At 39.6% G+C, this 17,023-nt stretch overlaps 1 protein-coding gene across 2 annotated transcripts in view; it reads left to right on the top strand.

Annotated features, from left to right (window-relative positions):
* LOC141802568 (zeta-sarcoglycan-like) overlaps positions 1 to 17,023 on the top strand; it is a 602,901-nt gene that overhangs the window by 507,009 nt on the left and 78,869 nt on the right. For both annotated transcript variants that reach the window (XM_074686112.1, XM_074686119.1), the window contains exons 5-6: positions 6,130 to 6,252; positions 12,548 to 12,620. In XM_074686112.1, the coding sequence (XP_074542213.1) occupies positions 6,130 to 6,252; positions 12,548 to 12,620 (196 nt within the window). The remainder of the gene's footprint in view (positions 1 to 6,129; positions 6,253 to 12,547; positions 12,621 to 17,023) is intronic.

Genomic DNA, 17,023 nt, shown 5'->3' with positions numbered 1-17,023 from the left:
GGTGTAAATTAGATTGTAACCATTGACTGCGTCTATAGAAGTAAATTTTTCAGCAGGGGGAGGCGGGGTCTGTTAGCCTGTCAATCAAAATCCTGCTCGTTACCTCCTGTGGGTGAGAGCGGTGTGCTTTTTGGATGAGAGCTCAGCATGGATATGAGGAGAAGATGAGAGATGACAGAGACACAGAGAGACGCTGGATGTCAGAAAAGGTCAGGCAGCTCACGCTCCAACTGAGGATGTGTCGCTGTAGTTCAGAGAGAAAGAGCGACGCCATCGTGAGGAAAGACGACAGAGATCATGGAGAGGATCAGAGGATGGAGCGCCCAAAATGAATGCGATCATAAGTATGTTTTGTCTGTTTTTTGGATCAAAAACAAGAAGAGAGACTTAAAAGAGGAGAGTCCACTCTTCCTAGGTAGTTTTGGTGTTTACAGAGTCATGGAAAACAAGATTATTTGGGTCTTGAAAGATCGTTAAAGATGATCTGGAAATGGCCGGCAGCCAATGAGTTAATCTTATGTTAGTTTTTGTAACACATTAATTTGTGGTGTAATTAATTACACTTTCTGTCCTTCTTAGTGCTGTAACAGTTGATACCATGTATTATTTCCTCTGCTGAGTCACATGACCAGCTGCACGGAACTCCTAATCACTGTGACATCATCAACTGCAGCAGAGTGAAGGGTGAAATTTATTCACTAAAATTTTGGAAGCAACTCCTCACAGAGGCCTCGATTTTACCCAAATCTGTGTAAAAGTACAATATTTTTACAGGAAATTTTGTCAGGAATCCATTCATGACATTATTAAAGCTGTACAGCTTTCACTTTTTTGTCTAGAGGCCCAAATGCGGCAGCCTGTATGGGCAGGAATCAGAAATCGTATGTATCTTGATGGAAGGAGCTGGGAGGGCGTCTGTGGGGTTCACCAACTCTAAGGGCTTGTCATTTGATTTATTCGTCTGAAACATCAAAGTCCTGCACAATGTTTGTAAAGCAGGGTCTAGTCTGTCGTGTGAGTGAATTTCAAGCCGATACCACTTATGGTTTTAGAGGAGATCATTTTTGCAGAAAGGGTAAAAATGTGGCGAAATTTCATTTTGCTTCCTGTTGGAGATAGGTCAGGGGTAGCAGTGTATGGTTTGGGTATGGTTTTTGCATCTCAATGAGACAAACATTTTGACCTTGGTTTGATATCTTTAGGACATTCTTAATGGCTGCTTGAACCGTTTCTGTGTGCATAGGTGGCGCTAGAGAGCAAATTATGAAAGTTGGAGTTCAAGTTTGATATCATATCAAAGTTTTTGGCACTCATAATGTGTGCCAATTTTGATGAGTTTTTGAGTTTTTGAGTTCAGGGGGTCTAATAAGTGATTGAGTGGAGGAGGGAATAATAAGAAAGAAAAAACAATGGTGCCCTGCCCTTTTGGTGAGGACACTAAGTGATTCATTAAACTGACAGCCCTACATATCTCACCTTACTTGTTTAAAGCTAAAGCTCTGTACATTCTGCAGAAACTCAACAATTCTTCAACTGTTGTCTTTAAATGAATGAATTTATCATGGCGTGAAAACGTAAGTTTAAAAAACACATTAGAGGAGAGAAACTATGCTGAGATTAAAACTATGTAATTTTGCTGAAAAGGTGAAAATTGGTGCATAGAAATAGCTCAGAAAGAAGGATCAGAAATATTAAAATAAATCCTTTTTCACTTCCCTTTTGAGTCCTCATTCCCCGCCAAGCTCTCTCTTTCACATAACCACTAACTGGGTCCAATTCAATAAAAGAAAATACTAGAATTTCACAAAGGAAGTTATTAAATGAACTCATTAGTGAAATATTTTCATCCACCAATTTTCAAATAACCTCTGACTGTTCCTACCAAAGAAAAGTCATGCAGGTGAAACGAGTAATTGGAAGCTTAAAAATTTGTCCCATTTTTGTAAAATGATCAGATCTTCAAGTAGAATTTGCTCTGATTCAAGATGTTAGAGTGCTCGTTGAAGACTACTCACAGAGGGTTAGGATTACCTGAGGACCTTGGAGTTAACAGATGTCAGGGTTTGTGGGGTGCGTTCACACTGAAGAAGTAGTAGTAATGTCGCGCTGAACTCAGTCTGGATGGTGCATAAGATGCTTGTCTAAAGCTAAAGCTCTGTACATTCTGCAAAAAAATCAACAAGTCCTACAGCTGACGTCTTTAAATTAAAGGATTTATCATGACGTGAAAATGTGAGAGGTCAAAAAGCACATCTGTGGACACAAGAAATCACTCAAAGAAAGAGCTAACAAACTGGTGAGATCTGTTCAAAGTTTCTCTTCTTGCTTTCCGTCGGACAGTTTGACTAACAGTGTCCCAGAATGATGAAGCATTTCATCATGTGTTGCTCTCTGCAACCTGAAAACAGCTCCAGGGGGATTGTTGTTGTTGATGCAGCTGCTAAAAAAGGCAGCGTTTAACATGATGGCCAAAAACGTAATCTTGTTTTCCACTGCTGGTGTTCTGGTTTCTTTTTGGGTGTAAGGAAAGAGAGGAGGAATTCTTGAATCAGGAGATTAGCATTAGCATGAACCTTCTTCTTTAACAGCACTAACACAGTCAATCCTGCAGGTGAGAGCACGATTATTTGCAATACAACAGTGAATTTTTAACACAGCTTTTCCAAACATCCTTGTTTTATTTTGAATGCTTAAATAATTTTCCTTTGCACAAAACCTAGCTGGATCAAAACCATGACCACAAACCACTGCTGAGCTTTAATCACCTTGTATCATTCACAGCTTGTAATCAATCAGTCAATCAGTCCAGGTCAAACTGAGGGTGTTCCCACACTTTAAACATACAGGATAAAAACCTCAGTTCAGGCTATGAGCAGTCACTGGAGCTGAAAGCAGCAGGCCAGAAACTCAAGAAATCACTTTAGACTGGACTTTAGAAAGAACTGTTGATGCTGAAATAGAAGAAGAAGGATAAACAGAGGTAGAAGTACAAAAAAAAAATCAAACTGGACTGAGATCAACAACCAAACTGCACGTGCTCATGACTTAGTTGAGTCAGGAAGTGTCAAAGTGTCAAAGAAGACCAGGTCAAGAAAAACTCACTTCTACAGAGGAGAGAGAAATACCTTCAAGCCAGCAGACTGAAGATGCTCAGGACCCTCTGGAGGTGGATTCTGGAGACTGAAAGCAGCCAATGAGACCAAACTAGAGCTCTTTGGAAAGACACAGAGACATTGTTTTCTGTTTGGAGAAAGGAAAGGAGAGGTGTGTGACTCAATGAACAACCCCCCATTCAGGTATCACGCTGTGAGGAGGCCCAGCATGGAACCGGGAATCCCCTAAAGATTTGAACAGTTATCTACCGTATGTCTGCTTTATTTTTGTTGGCTTTCTCAACGAGTGTCACTTCTTTTTTCAGACTGCTCACCATGTGCAAACATGGTACAAATTTTAAAGGTAGGGTCCGCAGTGTCTTTACTTGTCAGTAAAAACAACATTCAAACTGGGCTCCTCCTTGGCTCAGTGCCAGCAGCAGCCCACACCCACAGCCTCTGACCCTGACGACGTGAACGCACTCTGTAGCCCAGCAACCATCTGTAGCATTAGGTTTCTACATGGGAGAGACTCAAGAGCTGTGAACCTTACTTGGCATGTTAGCACAAGCTAACCACAGGTATTTAACACATACCATGTTAGCACAAAGCTAATTAGAATCTCTCCAAGTGCCCGGCAAGTTACAGTTTAGCCAAGCTTCACCTTCGTTCGGGAAAACACTTTTTCTGTTTGGCGTTTCGTTTCACTTCAGTTGTGTTTTTCTAGCTCCGTGCTACGTCCACTTGTGATAGCTTCTTCTACTCACTATTCTACAAGCAAAGTCACTCATGCACTTGGCACTCTGTAATTGCCTGATGTAACCACCTTTGATCCTTGCCCAGAAACATCCTGAAACAACCAAAACATCAACATACAGGCAGAGGAGGGGGTTGAGGCAGACACCGACACTGAGGGGCCATTTACACGACAACAGTTTGAGGCTGAAATGCAAAAGTTTTGTTGCGTTTCAGCCTCGCGTTTACATGGAAACGGCGTTTCAGCCGACCTAAGACGCAAACTTCTGAAAACAGCCTCCAGAGTGGGATTTTTCTGAAACGCTCCCGACACCATTGCCGTGTAAACAGTCATCCGGTGTTTTCAGTGGAAACGCTGACATCACACTCCGCCTGGTGCGCGCATACAACAGTCCAACAGTACCGTTGTTACGATCGTCGCGAACTACCGTGTTGATCTTGTGCTGCTCAATCTGCTGAATCTGTGACTGTCTTTAACTAAATGAGCATCTGTTGCTCCACTTCTGCTCTGAGCATTCACCAACACACCAGATGACGGCTCAACGCTACTTAGGTGGAGATCTACCAAAAGCTGCTTCTGGACAAGACAGTTATAGCGCCACCTGCAGGTCTGGCATGCTTGCTACAGCGTTTTCAGCCAATCAGCGTTTCCGTGTAAACTAAGATTTTTTTCACAGTGTTTTCACAGCGTTTTAGTGTTTTCAGATGAAACGTTACACGTCGTGTAAACGGGGCCTGACACACAGGTATAGAGGAGACAATTTAGCAGGATTGTCTTTAGTAAAATCCTACAGACTCTACCTTTAAGTACTGTAAATCAAAATGAAAGTTTTTTAAAGGGAAGTTATCTACATCTCAACATCCAATGAAGAAAATGAAGTGCATGAGGAACTGCTAAAAGTCACTATTCATCAAGAATCTGCTTGGCTGGCTGCAGACAGATTGGTTATCATATACACACCAAGCTGAAAAAAAACGACTTCTATGGTATTAAAAAGAAATATTTACAGCCTGGTTCCAAAAACAGCTAAAACGACACGGGGGAGGGGCATATGTTTTTGTAACTCAGCCGTTGAGAAGATATTAGTACAACAAGTTTGCCCAATCAGAGAGAGGGCACCCTGTAGCTCAGGTCGCCACAAAAACTGCTCCCCCTGGTGGCTGGCTGCAGTGCAGGCCAAAAACATGTCTCCCCAGTCATTCCAGTTGGGCTGTGGTCAAACTTTAAAAAATTAATACACCTGGTAGAAATGTTTCTCACGTCTGATTGTTGTGGTGATTTGAAGATATCGTTCGTCTGTCTTGTATCCAAGTCCTCTTTTTTCTGAAAAGTTTCCTTTTCGTTGATTATAAGAGGTTAGAAATGAAGGTTTAATGTCATGTTTAACAATGATTGACGGCTGCTGTTCTTTTTTTCAGGGATTGTAAAATATGTCAGGGTGTAGAGTCAAGACGTGATTAGACTCTCTAAAGAAAGTTGAAGAAGAAAGTTATCGCCCTGATTCCTCTTTAACGATAATTACCACACATCCAAAAAGGAGGGAAGTTATTATTCAAGGTGAAGAGATGAAATTCTTAAATCTGGATTTTATCATTTCCAAACCCAGAAGCAGCCTGCTCACACCATCATCATCACTTAAAACACAGAAATGATATCAACTTGGAGCCTCTTCTTGATTAAATCCATTTATAATCCATTTTGGCAGATCTCACTTTTATAAAGTGTTTATTCGTCTTTTTTAACAGGCATGCTGCAACCACAGTGAAATTAAACAAATTGAGAGTGCGCCTCTTAAAGCAATAAAAGCAGATTTAATTCTTCTCTTAATACTGACTGTACTTCCTTTGCAACATTTCTCTGTGGAAACATTCATCCTGGTACTTTGTCTAATCCACACAGCACACTGTCATCAGTTCTCACTCTGACTGTTTCCACAGTGTAAGTCGTGGCAACAAGAATTGTTGGAGCACATCTTGTTCTGTGGATTATCCAGACTTAGTGAGGCATTGTTCCGCAGACTAAATTCACTTTATATGTGTTCCTACATCACAGCAGCCGGGGCTTTCTCTTAGTGGTCCCAGTATCTGCTCTGATGCTGCTTCATGGTGACAGAGAAAGGGAACTTAAAGCTGCCGGGTTCAGAGTTCAGAGCCTGCTGTGGTTACTCAAGCTACACCTTCATGCTCTGGTGGATCTGGAAGGACGAGGTGTAGCAGGTGGTGGATGTCTGAATGCTCCTCTCACGTGTTTTAACTCCATGCTCCTCTCTCTGTGTCTCAGGGTCAGAAATGGTGGAAGCCCAGTGTCAGAGGTTTGAGGTGAGGAGTACGGACGGAGAGAGGGTCCTGTTCTCTGCGGATGAAGAGGAGATCACCATCGGCACCGAGAAACTAAGAGTCACAGGTAAGGACATAAAGAACACAAGGTGTGCTGAGGAAAAACTGAAATCTTACCAAGTAATTTTGTCTTATTTTCAGTTAAAAAAGAAAAAAAAAAAAGACAAAATGAGGTTTGAATTCCTTGTACCAGGTAAACAACAACAACAAAAAAATATGCCAGTGGAACAAGGGAAAAGTTATAAACGCATTATTCTAGTTTTGAAGGTGCTGTGAGGAGTTTGAAAGTGATCTTGAAAAAGTCTCCCTTCTAGATAAATGCCTGATCGTAATCCACACTTTAAAATGAGATCATCAGTGCCAATAATGCTGGTTACAGGTTGTTTTAAATTGCAACTTTTTAGCTTCTAGTTCGGGTCATCCAGGACTGGAATGATTTACGGCATTTAGGTCTCTATGACAACACCACGCCAGCTGATGAAGTTTAGTAGAGAGAAGAGATAAAACAGAGATCTGTTTTTTTTCTCTGCTAAAAATGATTTCTGTGATTAATTTTGTAGTGATGGTGGACACTGGAGCCTAACTGTCAGACAGAAAAAGGACAGAAGAGCAAAAGAAAGAAACAGGAGAATGATACAGCCCAAGCTAAAGGTTTATTAGCCTTTAGACATAACATCATGTGATCACAGGTCACATTTGGTTTGCACAGGAATGCTGCTTTTTTCTGCCTGGGTCACCTCAGACAGTCCACGTGTCTAAAGCCCCATTTCCACCAAGCGGTTCAATTCAGTTCATCTTGGCACGGCGCGCATTTTAAGGCGTTTCCACTGATTTATCCCGGGACAGATCATCAAATAACCGAGACGAGCCGTCCCACTTTTTGGGACCCTTCCGTATGAGTGCCAGACTGAACCAATTCGCCCTTGGAAGGTGCTACAACACTGCAGACCGTTGATTGGTCGAAAGAGTCGTCACTTCCTGTGTGACAGCGGCTGCTGTTTTTCTCCTGGTGGCTCACAGACTTCTCTGAAACAAAACTTGATTGTTCTTTGTATCAAAGAGCTACATGACAATCACAGAGAGGACAAATTTCTGGGTGTCTTCATCTATGCTCTTTGTTTACTGTGTTGCATTTTTCTTCTTTGTTGGATTCATTAGCGGGGTAAACTGTGTCGCGCTGCTACAGAGTCACACTATTGTTTAAGATTGTTTAAGACGCAGCTTTCGGCACCCGGCTAACATGCCGCCTACCACAAGGGGGCATGGTTTGCTGTGGAAACACAAACAGGATCAGGCTTAACTGTACCAAACTGTGCCAAACCGTACTGAACCGAACCGCTTGGTGGAAACGTGGCTTTGGAGCACTGAACTGCCAGCTGTGCTAAATGTAAACGGTTGCTAAACTTCTCACAAACTGACAGTGTTTACTTGTTGTCACGTTTCAAATTGTCGCGCTACGTAACTGTAAAAAGTTGCCTTGAATAAAGAAAATTACTTTTGATCAGATCTTCATTTCATTCCAAAAAAAACACACGCCTCACTAAAAGTCATTTACAACAGTGAGCAGAGACTCCAGGCCACAAGGTGGCGAGGGAGTGCAATGAAAGACCCAGAAGTCATCATGGAAGCTCCGCTACAAAATTCAGTCAGTTGTCTTTCTATTATAATGTCAGTACACATGAAATGGAACTCCAGATATAGAATAGAATAGAATAGAATAGAATAGAATAGAATAGAATAGAATTACTTAATTGATCTCAAACTGGGAAATTATGGTGATAAAATGGCAGTTTCTATCATCAGAGCCAGTAGAACGATAAAACATATACATAAACATAAGTACTCAAAATAAAACAAAGTAGGATTGTTAGAGATATATACACCAGGATTAAGTTAACGTAACTGCTGGGTTTAAAATGAGAAATAAATACAACAATAACCTGAACATGTCGGCTGAATGTAGGAGATGTGGAAACAGCTGCTGAAGTTGAGGAGTGATGTTTGAAAGATAAAATAAAATCCAGTGGTGAAAGAGGGAGATATACAGGAACAGACAACCTGCTGTAAGCTACATGTCTCTAAAAATACCAGCGCCTGGATGTCCTGAAACGATTCAGAAAATGTCAAGAGTTAGAGCGTAAAAAGGACTCAATGCACGCACTCTCAACTACGAAGGTTTGCACTCCAACGATCGCCACAGTGTTTATTTTTGATGAAGAGAACTCAAGATCTGTTAAAGCTCAAGGATACACTCAAGGTGCCTGTGAGTAACACTGAATGTTAACAGAACTTTTGTTTATCTACAGAAGAAAAGGTAGAAAACACTCCTCAGGGAACATTTGATGTTTCAGACTTTATTTTTTTTCATTCCCCAAATTCTCTGCACGGCAGATCAAACGCTGAGGAGCTGCAGGAGACAGGAAGTTCACTGTCTGACACTCGGATAGCTCCCTCGAAATTAATTTTGCAATAAGACATCTAATTATAGCAGAGCTATTGTCATGGCATGTTACTTTCCAAAGAGCAATTAAAAGGGCAGATTAAAAATGAAAGGGAGGCGAGAGATCTGAGCAGAGTCAGGTGAGCCTAATTCTTCAAAGGCGACAATTATCTGTGAGATAAATGAGAAAATCGTCCTTTTGTTGATAATAATTTGTTTCTTTTCTTCTTTCTGTGACTGTCGAACAAATAAACAAGCATAGTGTGTGTGTGTGTGTGTGTGTGTGTGTGTGTGTGTGTGCACAAACACTGACCTTTCAAGGTGATCCACACTCAAACACACACGCAGGCCTGGTAATTGAGCAGACATGTCCATTAGAGGCACTCTGAAGGAATGCTGCTGTCATTGACTGTTTGATGGAGGCGAAACAGAAAGACAGAGAGAAAAGACTGAACAGTGCAGAGAATTCAAATATAAACTTCTCCTCTCAGCCCGTGCATTCAGCTCCAGTGGCGTCCTGCTGTGCTAATGTTTAGCTTTTAGATCCGTGGTCAGATGAACTCTGTTGTTCTCTGCAGAAAGTGCAGAGCTCCAATGGAAGATTTCACGCCGCTTTATGAGAATGAGGGTGGGCCAGAGGAATGGATGCTTCTGAGGCGCTAATGCTACAGTTGCGTGTCTGAAAACACGAGTCCAGTTGGATTTCAGGTTCCTGTAGCTCTGCCTCTCAAACCCTCATGGGTTTTATCTACCAGAGCTGGTACTCACCAAAGACTACATGATGTCACAGCTCCACTAAAGTGAAGTCAAAACATCTCAATCAATTGGACTGTGGGAAGAAGCCGAGAGAAACCATGCCACTCAGAAAGACACTTGCCCAAATGAGATTAATTAGTAATAGAAAAAAGAACCCATATATTTTCTCAGAAACATTTTTTCCCATTCTGTTTATTCCCTATAGTTCTAATTTGTGTAGATGTTTAGTTTTTCCCTGAAAATTTTTGTGCAACTGTTTTTTACCTAATAAATTACTGCTCAATTGTTTGGTAAAGAATTTTTGAGTCACTATATCTCATCGAAAGTATATTGAGCTTGGTACCTGATTGGGTGGTCTCTAGAGCTTAAAGTAGATTTTCAGTTTTGTTTTTTTTTGGTTTGTTTTTTTAAATATTTTTTTTCAAGGTATTTATTTTTTATTCATCAATTTAAATAAATAAATAAAAATATTAAATTGAACATTAAAGGGTTAAAAATTAAATAGACTTTCTATCTCTTGTAATGAAAAGTGAAAGTTAAAGGGCTAATGCTATCACAAGGGGGTTCCCATAGACCAGCGAGAGTCTGCAGTGTGAAAACATAAATTGGTAAATCAAAAAAAATAAAAAAAATAACAAAAAAACAGAAGGAAAGGAAAGGAAAGGAAAGGAAAGGAAAGGAAAAAAGAAAAACAAACAAAAACTCAAAACACTCAATTCCTCTGATCTGTGTAGAATCAGGTCTATGGTTACATAATGTTGTTTCTTCAATTAATCTGCCTCCACTGATACTATCGTTATTCTATGTCAATGTTTGATCAGTTTTACACATTTCATTATTATATAAAAAAGAAGGAAATGTAGAAAACAGACCAAACATTTTCTTTTGCAAAAGTTGCATGAAAAATCAAACCCCTGTTTTTTATTTTTTTTAATTTTTTTTTATATTTTAGATAATAGATGAACTTTGCTACTGTAAACATATTTTGAATTTATAAAGTATTTTATATCACCCACTGTGGGGGCCATTCTCATGCTACGTTGAGATTTTGTGTTGATTATTTGAACGTATGCTAAAGGCAGAACGTCCATACGACATGTGGCCTCATCAGATGTGAACACACTGGGTTTAATGATGCACAAAATATCAACATTTTTTTCTTTTTTCTTTTCAATAATGGTATATTGATTTGCATCATGGCCTCATTTGCATCCTCTATGGCATCTTTTTTTATTCTTTGAGTTTTTAAGGTCCCTCAAGGCTGTATCTTAGGCCCAGTTTTGTTCTCTATACACAAGTATTTCCGATAGGGTCAATAAAAAAATATAAAAAAAAAAGCTAAACATTTTTTTTTAACCCCTTGATGCCTGTTGTCACAAATTTGCAACATACCCAGACAGGTCTTGATCCAGGGAATTAGGAACAATTTATATTATTTACAGTGCAGGAAGAGGCAAAATTATAATTAAATTGAGTTAATTTGAATTAAAATTAAACTCCTCACAAAATAATATTTAAATATCAGAATTTTTTTTTTTTTTAAAGTAAACAAATACATGCATCACAAATTGATTTAAAAATAACAACTAAATTGATAAATAAATAAATGAATAAATAAATAAATAAATAAATAAATATATAAATAAATAAAAAATCATAAATAAAATAAAGGTTCAATAGAAAAAAATATAAAAGTATGAGGTGTTCAAGGCCCTGCAAAAAAATGTGCATTGAGCGAATAACTTAGTTATAACCATTGTGTGTACAATACCCAAATCTAAAATCTCCACTTAATTTAGCATCTGTAAAAATACAAGAACACATAAAACAATGTATTTTTATAGTTGTTAATTCATTCAGGCAGTAATAATTGTTTGTTATTGATAATCTGCAAATAAAGAGATACAGTAGAATGCAATACATTTTTTTTTTATTATTATTCTTATTTTTATTTTTAATTTATTTATTTTTTTTTTTTTTACCATGTAAAGCGTCTTTGAGTTTAGTGCTCTATGAATAAAATCACTTCTTTTTCATCTGTGAGCCCAATCTGCTGGAGAGCATAAATAGTGTTTTTGTCCTTAAAGCGTTTTACAGTCACCTGTTCGTCAGGAACATATATTTTTTTCCCATTTCTGATTTATTCTGATTTATTGGACACGGTATTTCGCCTCCACGTTTGCACATGCATTCACAACAAGTGACAATAAACAAATTGTGACATCTGTGCAACAAAAGGTGATGGAGATGTGAGGCTAGTAAACACAACAGACACAACCGAATGTTTAGGAGCCTGTCTCTGAGTGCTGAATGTAAATATAACAACCACACAGTTGGATGCTGACAAACAGTCTGTTGTTGAAATAGTAAAAACCCAAAGTGTGTGTTTTCCTATCAAACAATGCAGCACATCAATACGTTGTTTACAGCACAATGAGAAATTCCTCTGTTTGTGTTTTCTTGCGCCGGGAGCTGCACAAACAAACACATTTGTGCTTTGTTTGGTGGAACTTGGAATTAACAACCAAAGAAACGTGTTTTCAACAGAAAGTAACAAATTTGAGATAAGTTTTTATTTTTTTGGATGCAGTGAATCTCCTTGGAAAAACTTTGCTGCCTCAAATTTAAAACAGATTTAAATCTCTGTTCTCTAAAAAGTCAGACTCCCTGCCAGCCAAGAAGAAGTTTTCTTGTGCAGAATTAAATTTGCAGCAGTGCTGAGTTTCCAGTCTGCGTCTTCAGCCTCAGTGGGAGTCATGACCAGCGCTTCCCCCAAGCATCTGTTCAGAGCTGGAGGCTAAAGCGGAGGTGGCTGCTGCACACGGGGGGTTAAACGCTGCATCATGTCCCGGCCAACTTTTACTCTGGAAATTATAATCTGCAAAATGAAACACTCCCTGGATGATGTTTGTATCAGCATCCTGTGTGTAACTGTGAGTCTTGTTCCCCCGCTGCAGGCGAATATCCTCCTCCCTTCATCACATCTGTAAATGTAAATGTGTGTCCTGCAACTGGAGGTTTAAGAGCATCACTTATTTACCACAGAGAAGATCTGAGCCCTGCCTCAGCTCTAAGAAAAGACGTCTGATGCAACATGATGCAGGCTTTAAAAGAAAAGATACATCTCTTCTTTTCTTCCTTTCATCCTCTTCTACTCTCTCCTCAGGGAACGAAGGCGTGGTGTTCAGCCATTCTGTAGAGACGTCGCATGTACGAGCAGAGCCGTTTCAGGACCTAAAGTAAGTACCATCAATTATTTTGTATGTGTGTGTGTGAGTGGGCTGTGTGCCAGTGTTGGACAAGCAGTCTGACACATTCTTATTTTAGTCCCTCTTGTTTCTGGGGCCAGAAGTTGTGGAATATTCATGAGACAGAAGCACTAACAACAACAGTTTCAAGGAAAAATGCTGTACTATAAAACTTTAAGCCACTGAAAAACCCAAGAAGTTGTTCCTCTTGCAGCGGTAGGTGATGGCTAAAGAGGTGTGATGGCGACTGGCAGCCTGACAGGCCGGACACAGGGAACAAAAACCCTCCTGATGACAACGTTCAAGGTTCAGACTGAAACTAAATGTAACCTGCTACTTTTACCTGCCCTGAAACACAAGGAGGGAATGATGTTAGCTGTTGACTGCAGTGACACCTGTGGTTGGAATCGGTAGTGTTTTCTTGTTGTTGTTTGTTTTTTTTTGTTTGATTTTTCAGAGACAAAATCTCTGTTTCCTGCAAGCATAAGCTACTTTTCCTTGTTAAAGACAACTTTTCCTAGGGTACAAAGTAGTATAGAATAGAATAGAATAGAATAGAATAGAATAGAATAGAATAGAATAGAAAAAAAACTTTTTTGTTTTTTTATCCCTGAGGGGAAATTCAGGAAGAGTCACAGCAGCAATCAAGAAAACAAAATTTCATTTCCATGTCTGTGAATAGCATGATGCTACTCAGCCTTCTGGTATTCCCTATGTAGCCGGGTTAGCATGGCTAGCTCATCCATCTTGTCTGAGATAGATCTTAAGTTCCCAATAACGATGGATGGAAGGACAGGTTGATGTCGTCACTTCTGAGCTCACACCTGAGAACCAGCATGTACCATTGTGGGGAACATCTGTCCCCGCACCATTTAGCATTGACATGCTACAGGCTGCTATCAGCTGATTTCACATGTAAACAATGCAGCCATGGTTACATGTAGGATCTCCAGACAAACACAGGAGAAAAGCAGTAAAAATATCACTGAAGACAAATGAGCCATACAAAGTAATGATCCACTCCAAATGCAAAAATGACGAAAAAGAGACGAAAAAAAAGTACAAAAAACAAAATGTCCAACCAGAGCTCATCTACAAACCAGTGTTGACAAATTTGTGGCTTTGTTGCTATATTTAGAGGCTTTTCAGACTTCTCTTATGTCACTTTTTTTAATAAGGTGATAAATCTGACAACTTCTTCTGGAGCTTGGAGACTCTGACATTTTCTTTTAGTCTTCACTTTGTGCTTTGGACTTTAGCTTTTGTTTAAGCCTTTTCCTCTTGTTTTAGCCTGCAGTTCTGGTTTTAGTCTTTAGCTTGTGTTGTAGCCTGCTGCAAGTGGGTTGGAATGACCATCATCACAAACAGGTTAACTTGTGTTTTAGCTTGTGCTCTATCACTCTCCTGTTTAGCTTTCTTCTGCTCTGACCTGGTGTGATGTCATCAACTTTTGGTCCATGCAACATTTATGGATTTGTGCTCACCCAGTAAAATCTGATCCGACCCAATTTAGAAATAACTTCATAACATTTAAACTGTGATTTATGAACAGGCAGACACATAAAAGTGAGACTGTTTAAAGATAACATATAGAGTCTTCACAGGAGTAAAACTTCAGAATAAAGTTGATATAAAGTTCTGCGCTGTGTTGGGGTAGATTTTTCTGAAACATAGAGGTGCAGAAGCGTTAAAGTTTTGTAGAAACTGACATTCTCTCTGCAGGAGGAAGCAGAGCAGGGTGATATAGATACAGCTGAACCTGATTAACAGGAAGAAGCAGGGCTGGGGTAGGGGTGATGAAGAGGACAATGAAGAGGCAGAATAAAAAGGAAGGCATGGAGGGGGGGGGGGGGGGGGGGGGGGGTTCAGGAGGAGGGGATGTAAGTTTGCAAAGAGAGGGAAAGATCAAATCAAAGCAGCTCCTGCAGTCGTAACAGAACAGATAATGTGATACAGAGGAAAATCTGAATATATTGAGCGGATGTGAAGCAGCCAGAGTCTCTTTTATGAGGCAGGTGAACAAATAAAGTGCAGAAGCCAAATACAGGAGAAGTTATGATCTCAAAAAGTGACTCGGATATTTTCTGTTTTACTGACTGGCTTTGCAGCGATGGATGTTATGAGCCTGTGCTGTTGTTACAACCAAAGCTTTGGTTTCATTGGGTCAGTTAAATCAGCCTTGGACCAGTTCACTGCCTCTGGTTGAAACCCAAACCTGAGAGGGCCTCTTAGGCAACATTTCTCTTCTTTTTTGACTTTTTAAAACTTTTATGATGGGGGTTTTTGACCTCCTGCTAATGAAGCTCATCAGTTTTTTCATTTATGCTAACTGAATAGCTAGTCAGTGAAGTTTATGTTTCAATCAGTATAAAATTCTAGGGGTGACTCTGCCAGACCAGTAGGGGGCAGTAAGACAAAGACTAATACCATCCAGCGAAAATTACACTATAGATATATATATATATATAGAGAGAGAGAGAAAGAGACAGACATGTTGTGTGGTGCCTGCCGGTTTTGACTGTACTTTATTGCACTGCAGGTGGATTTGTTGACATACTGTTTTGAAGAGGAGACTATGACACTTACATAAAACTAAACTAGGGTGCATTCCTGAGGACCCCTTCACTGAAAAAAAAAAAAAAAAAAACTGATATCTTATCAAGTGTTTTTGTCTTATTTTCAGTAAAAATTGTCTCATTTTACTCAATATGAGCCACATTCACCTGACCAGTCCAGAAAAATGTCTTGTTTTAAGTTGTTTGTAGTAAAAAATGAGGTCTGAATTCCTTGGAATCATAGACTGTAAAAAAAATGGATGTCATCTTGCTCGGCTCGAAGTGAGGTCCCACAAAAACTGCTCCCCCTGGTGGCTGGCTGCAGTACAGATCAAAAAATTCATTCCCCCAGTCATTCCAGATGGGCTGTGGTCAAACTTTAAAAAATTAATACACCTGGTAGAAATGTTTCTCACGTCCAATTGTTTTGGTGATATGCAGACATTATTGGGCTGCCTTGTATTCAAGTCCTCTTTTTTCTAAAAAAGAAAATGTTTCCATTAGTTATGGAAGCTGCAGAAAGACCTGACGTCACGTACACACCCAGCTTTAAAAACTGACTTTGACAGCAGTAAAAACATATTAACAGCCTGGGTCTAAAACACTGATTTCACTATTGGCACACTGTACGGTGAATGAATGTTTTTCAATCTTTGCTGTTCAGAAGTTATTAGGATCGTTTGATTTTCTAATCAGAGGCACAGCTCTGGTCATGTGACCGATTAGCGCCCTGCAGTTGCTGAAGAAGAACTCACAGCCAGCGTCATAGCAAATGTGGCTGCATTCGCAAATTGGCTTCGTTTCACGGTTTCAGGAACAGATGGGTGATGTCACGTAGACTACGTCCATGTTTCACACAGTCTATGATTATAGGAGTTTAAAAAAAGGGTTTGTGTCACATTAAACAATGATTGACACCTGACATTCTTGTTTTTCCCATGATAGTAAAATACTTCGGGAAGGAGAGAAAAATAAATATATAACTTTTTTTTACACCTGTCTTCACTCAGATTCTCTCGTAGTCTCTACTGCACAGACTCAGGGTGCCAGTGGCGGCGCCTGTGACAGTGGTATTTTGGCTCAAAACCGTACAATGGTAAATGGCGGAGCCACGCTGTCCACTCTATACAGTCAATGGTTGTAACAAGTAAAGAAAAATCTGCCAATGGATTAAAAAAAAATGCTAGAAAATTTGTCTTTATACAAATAACTTTTCTCTTGTTCCATTGGCAGATTTTCAACTTGTTAAAAGCAATTCTGACCTATTTTTGTCTTTAAATAACCTGAAACAAGACAGTTTTCTGGACTCGATTAAGTCTAAAAATACATTTTCTACGGAAAAAAAAAGATAAAATCTCTTGATAAGATTTCAGTTTTTTGCACTGTTTCTGTGTTTGAACAGCTGTTATAAACTGGATATCCACTGACACGTTCAGCTGAAGGTCTCCAGTTTACAGGGTCACTCTTTAAACTGGAACACCGGGAGCTGACAGAGACACAGTCACACCATCAGGTACTAAATCAAGTCCACCACAGCAGGGGGTCTTATTGTGGACTGAGGAAGGGGGGTAAAAACGAGGTGGCTCCTCCACCAATCAGAAACAAATAACCTGTAGGTCGTGCACCCAGAGTTGTGAGATTTGTGGAAAGTAGGGGATCACTTTGTTACCCAGGAACTAAGTTTAAATCCTAGTTCTGATGGTGGAAATGCACATAGTTCTGTGGTTGAAAAACCCAGCAAGACATAGTTTGAACTCAGCTTAGACTTCATTCTTCTGGTGTCCCCATTATTTTTTCTTTGCACTATACAATAACTTTGAGGAGAGCAAAAAAAAAAGA

Source organism: Halichoeres trimaculatus, unplaced genomic scaffold (genome assembly GCF_033239565.1).
Source record: "Halichoeres trimaculatus isolate MK-OKI-2021-1 unplaced genomic scaffold, fHalTri1.1 fHalTri1_scaffold_2, whole genome shotgun sequence".
Taxonomy (NCBI): Eukaryota; Metazoa; Chordata; class Actinopteri; order Labriformes; family Labridae; genus Halichoeres; species Halichoeres trimaculatus.
The sequence above is the reverse complement of the archived record's forward strand: the minus strand, read 5'-3'. Positions and strand labels throughout refer to the sequence as shown.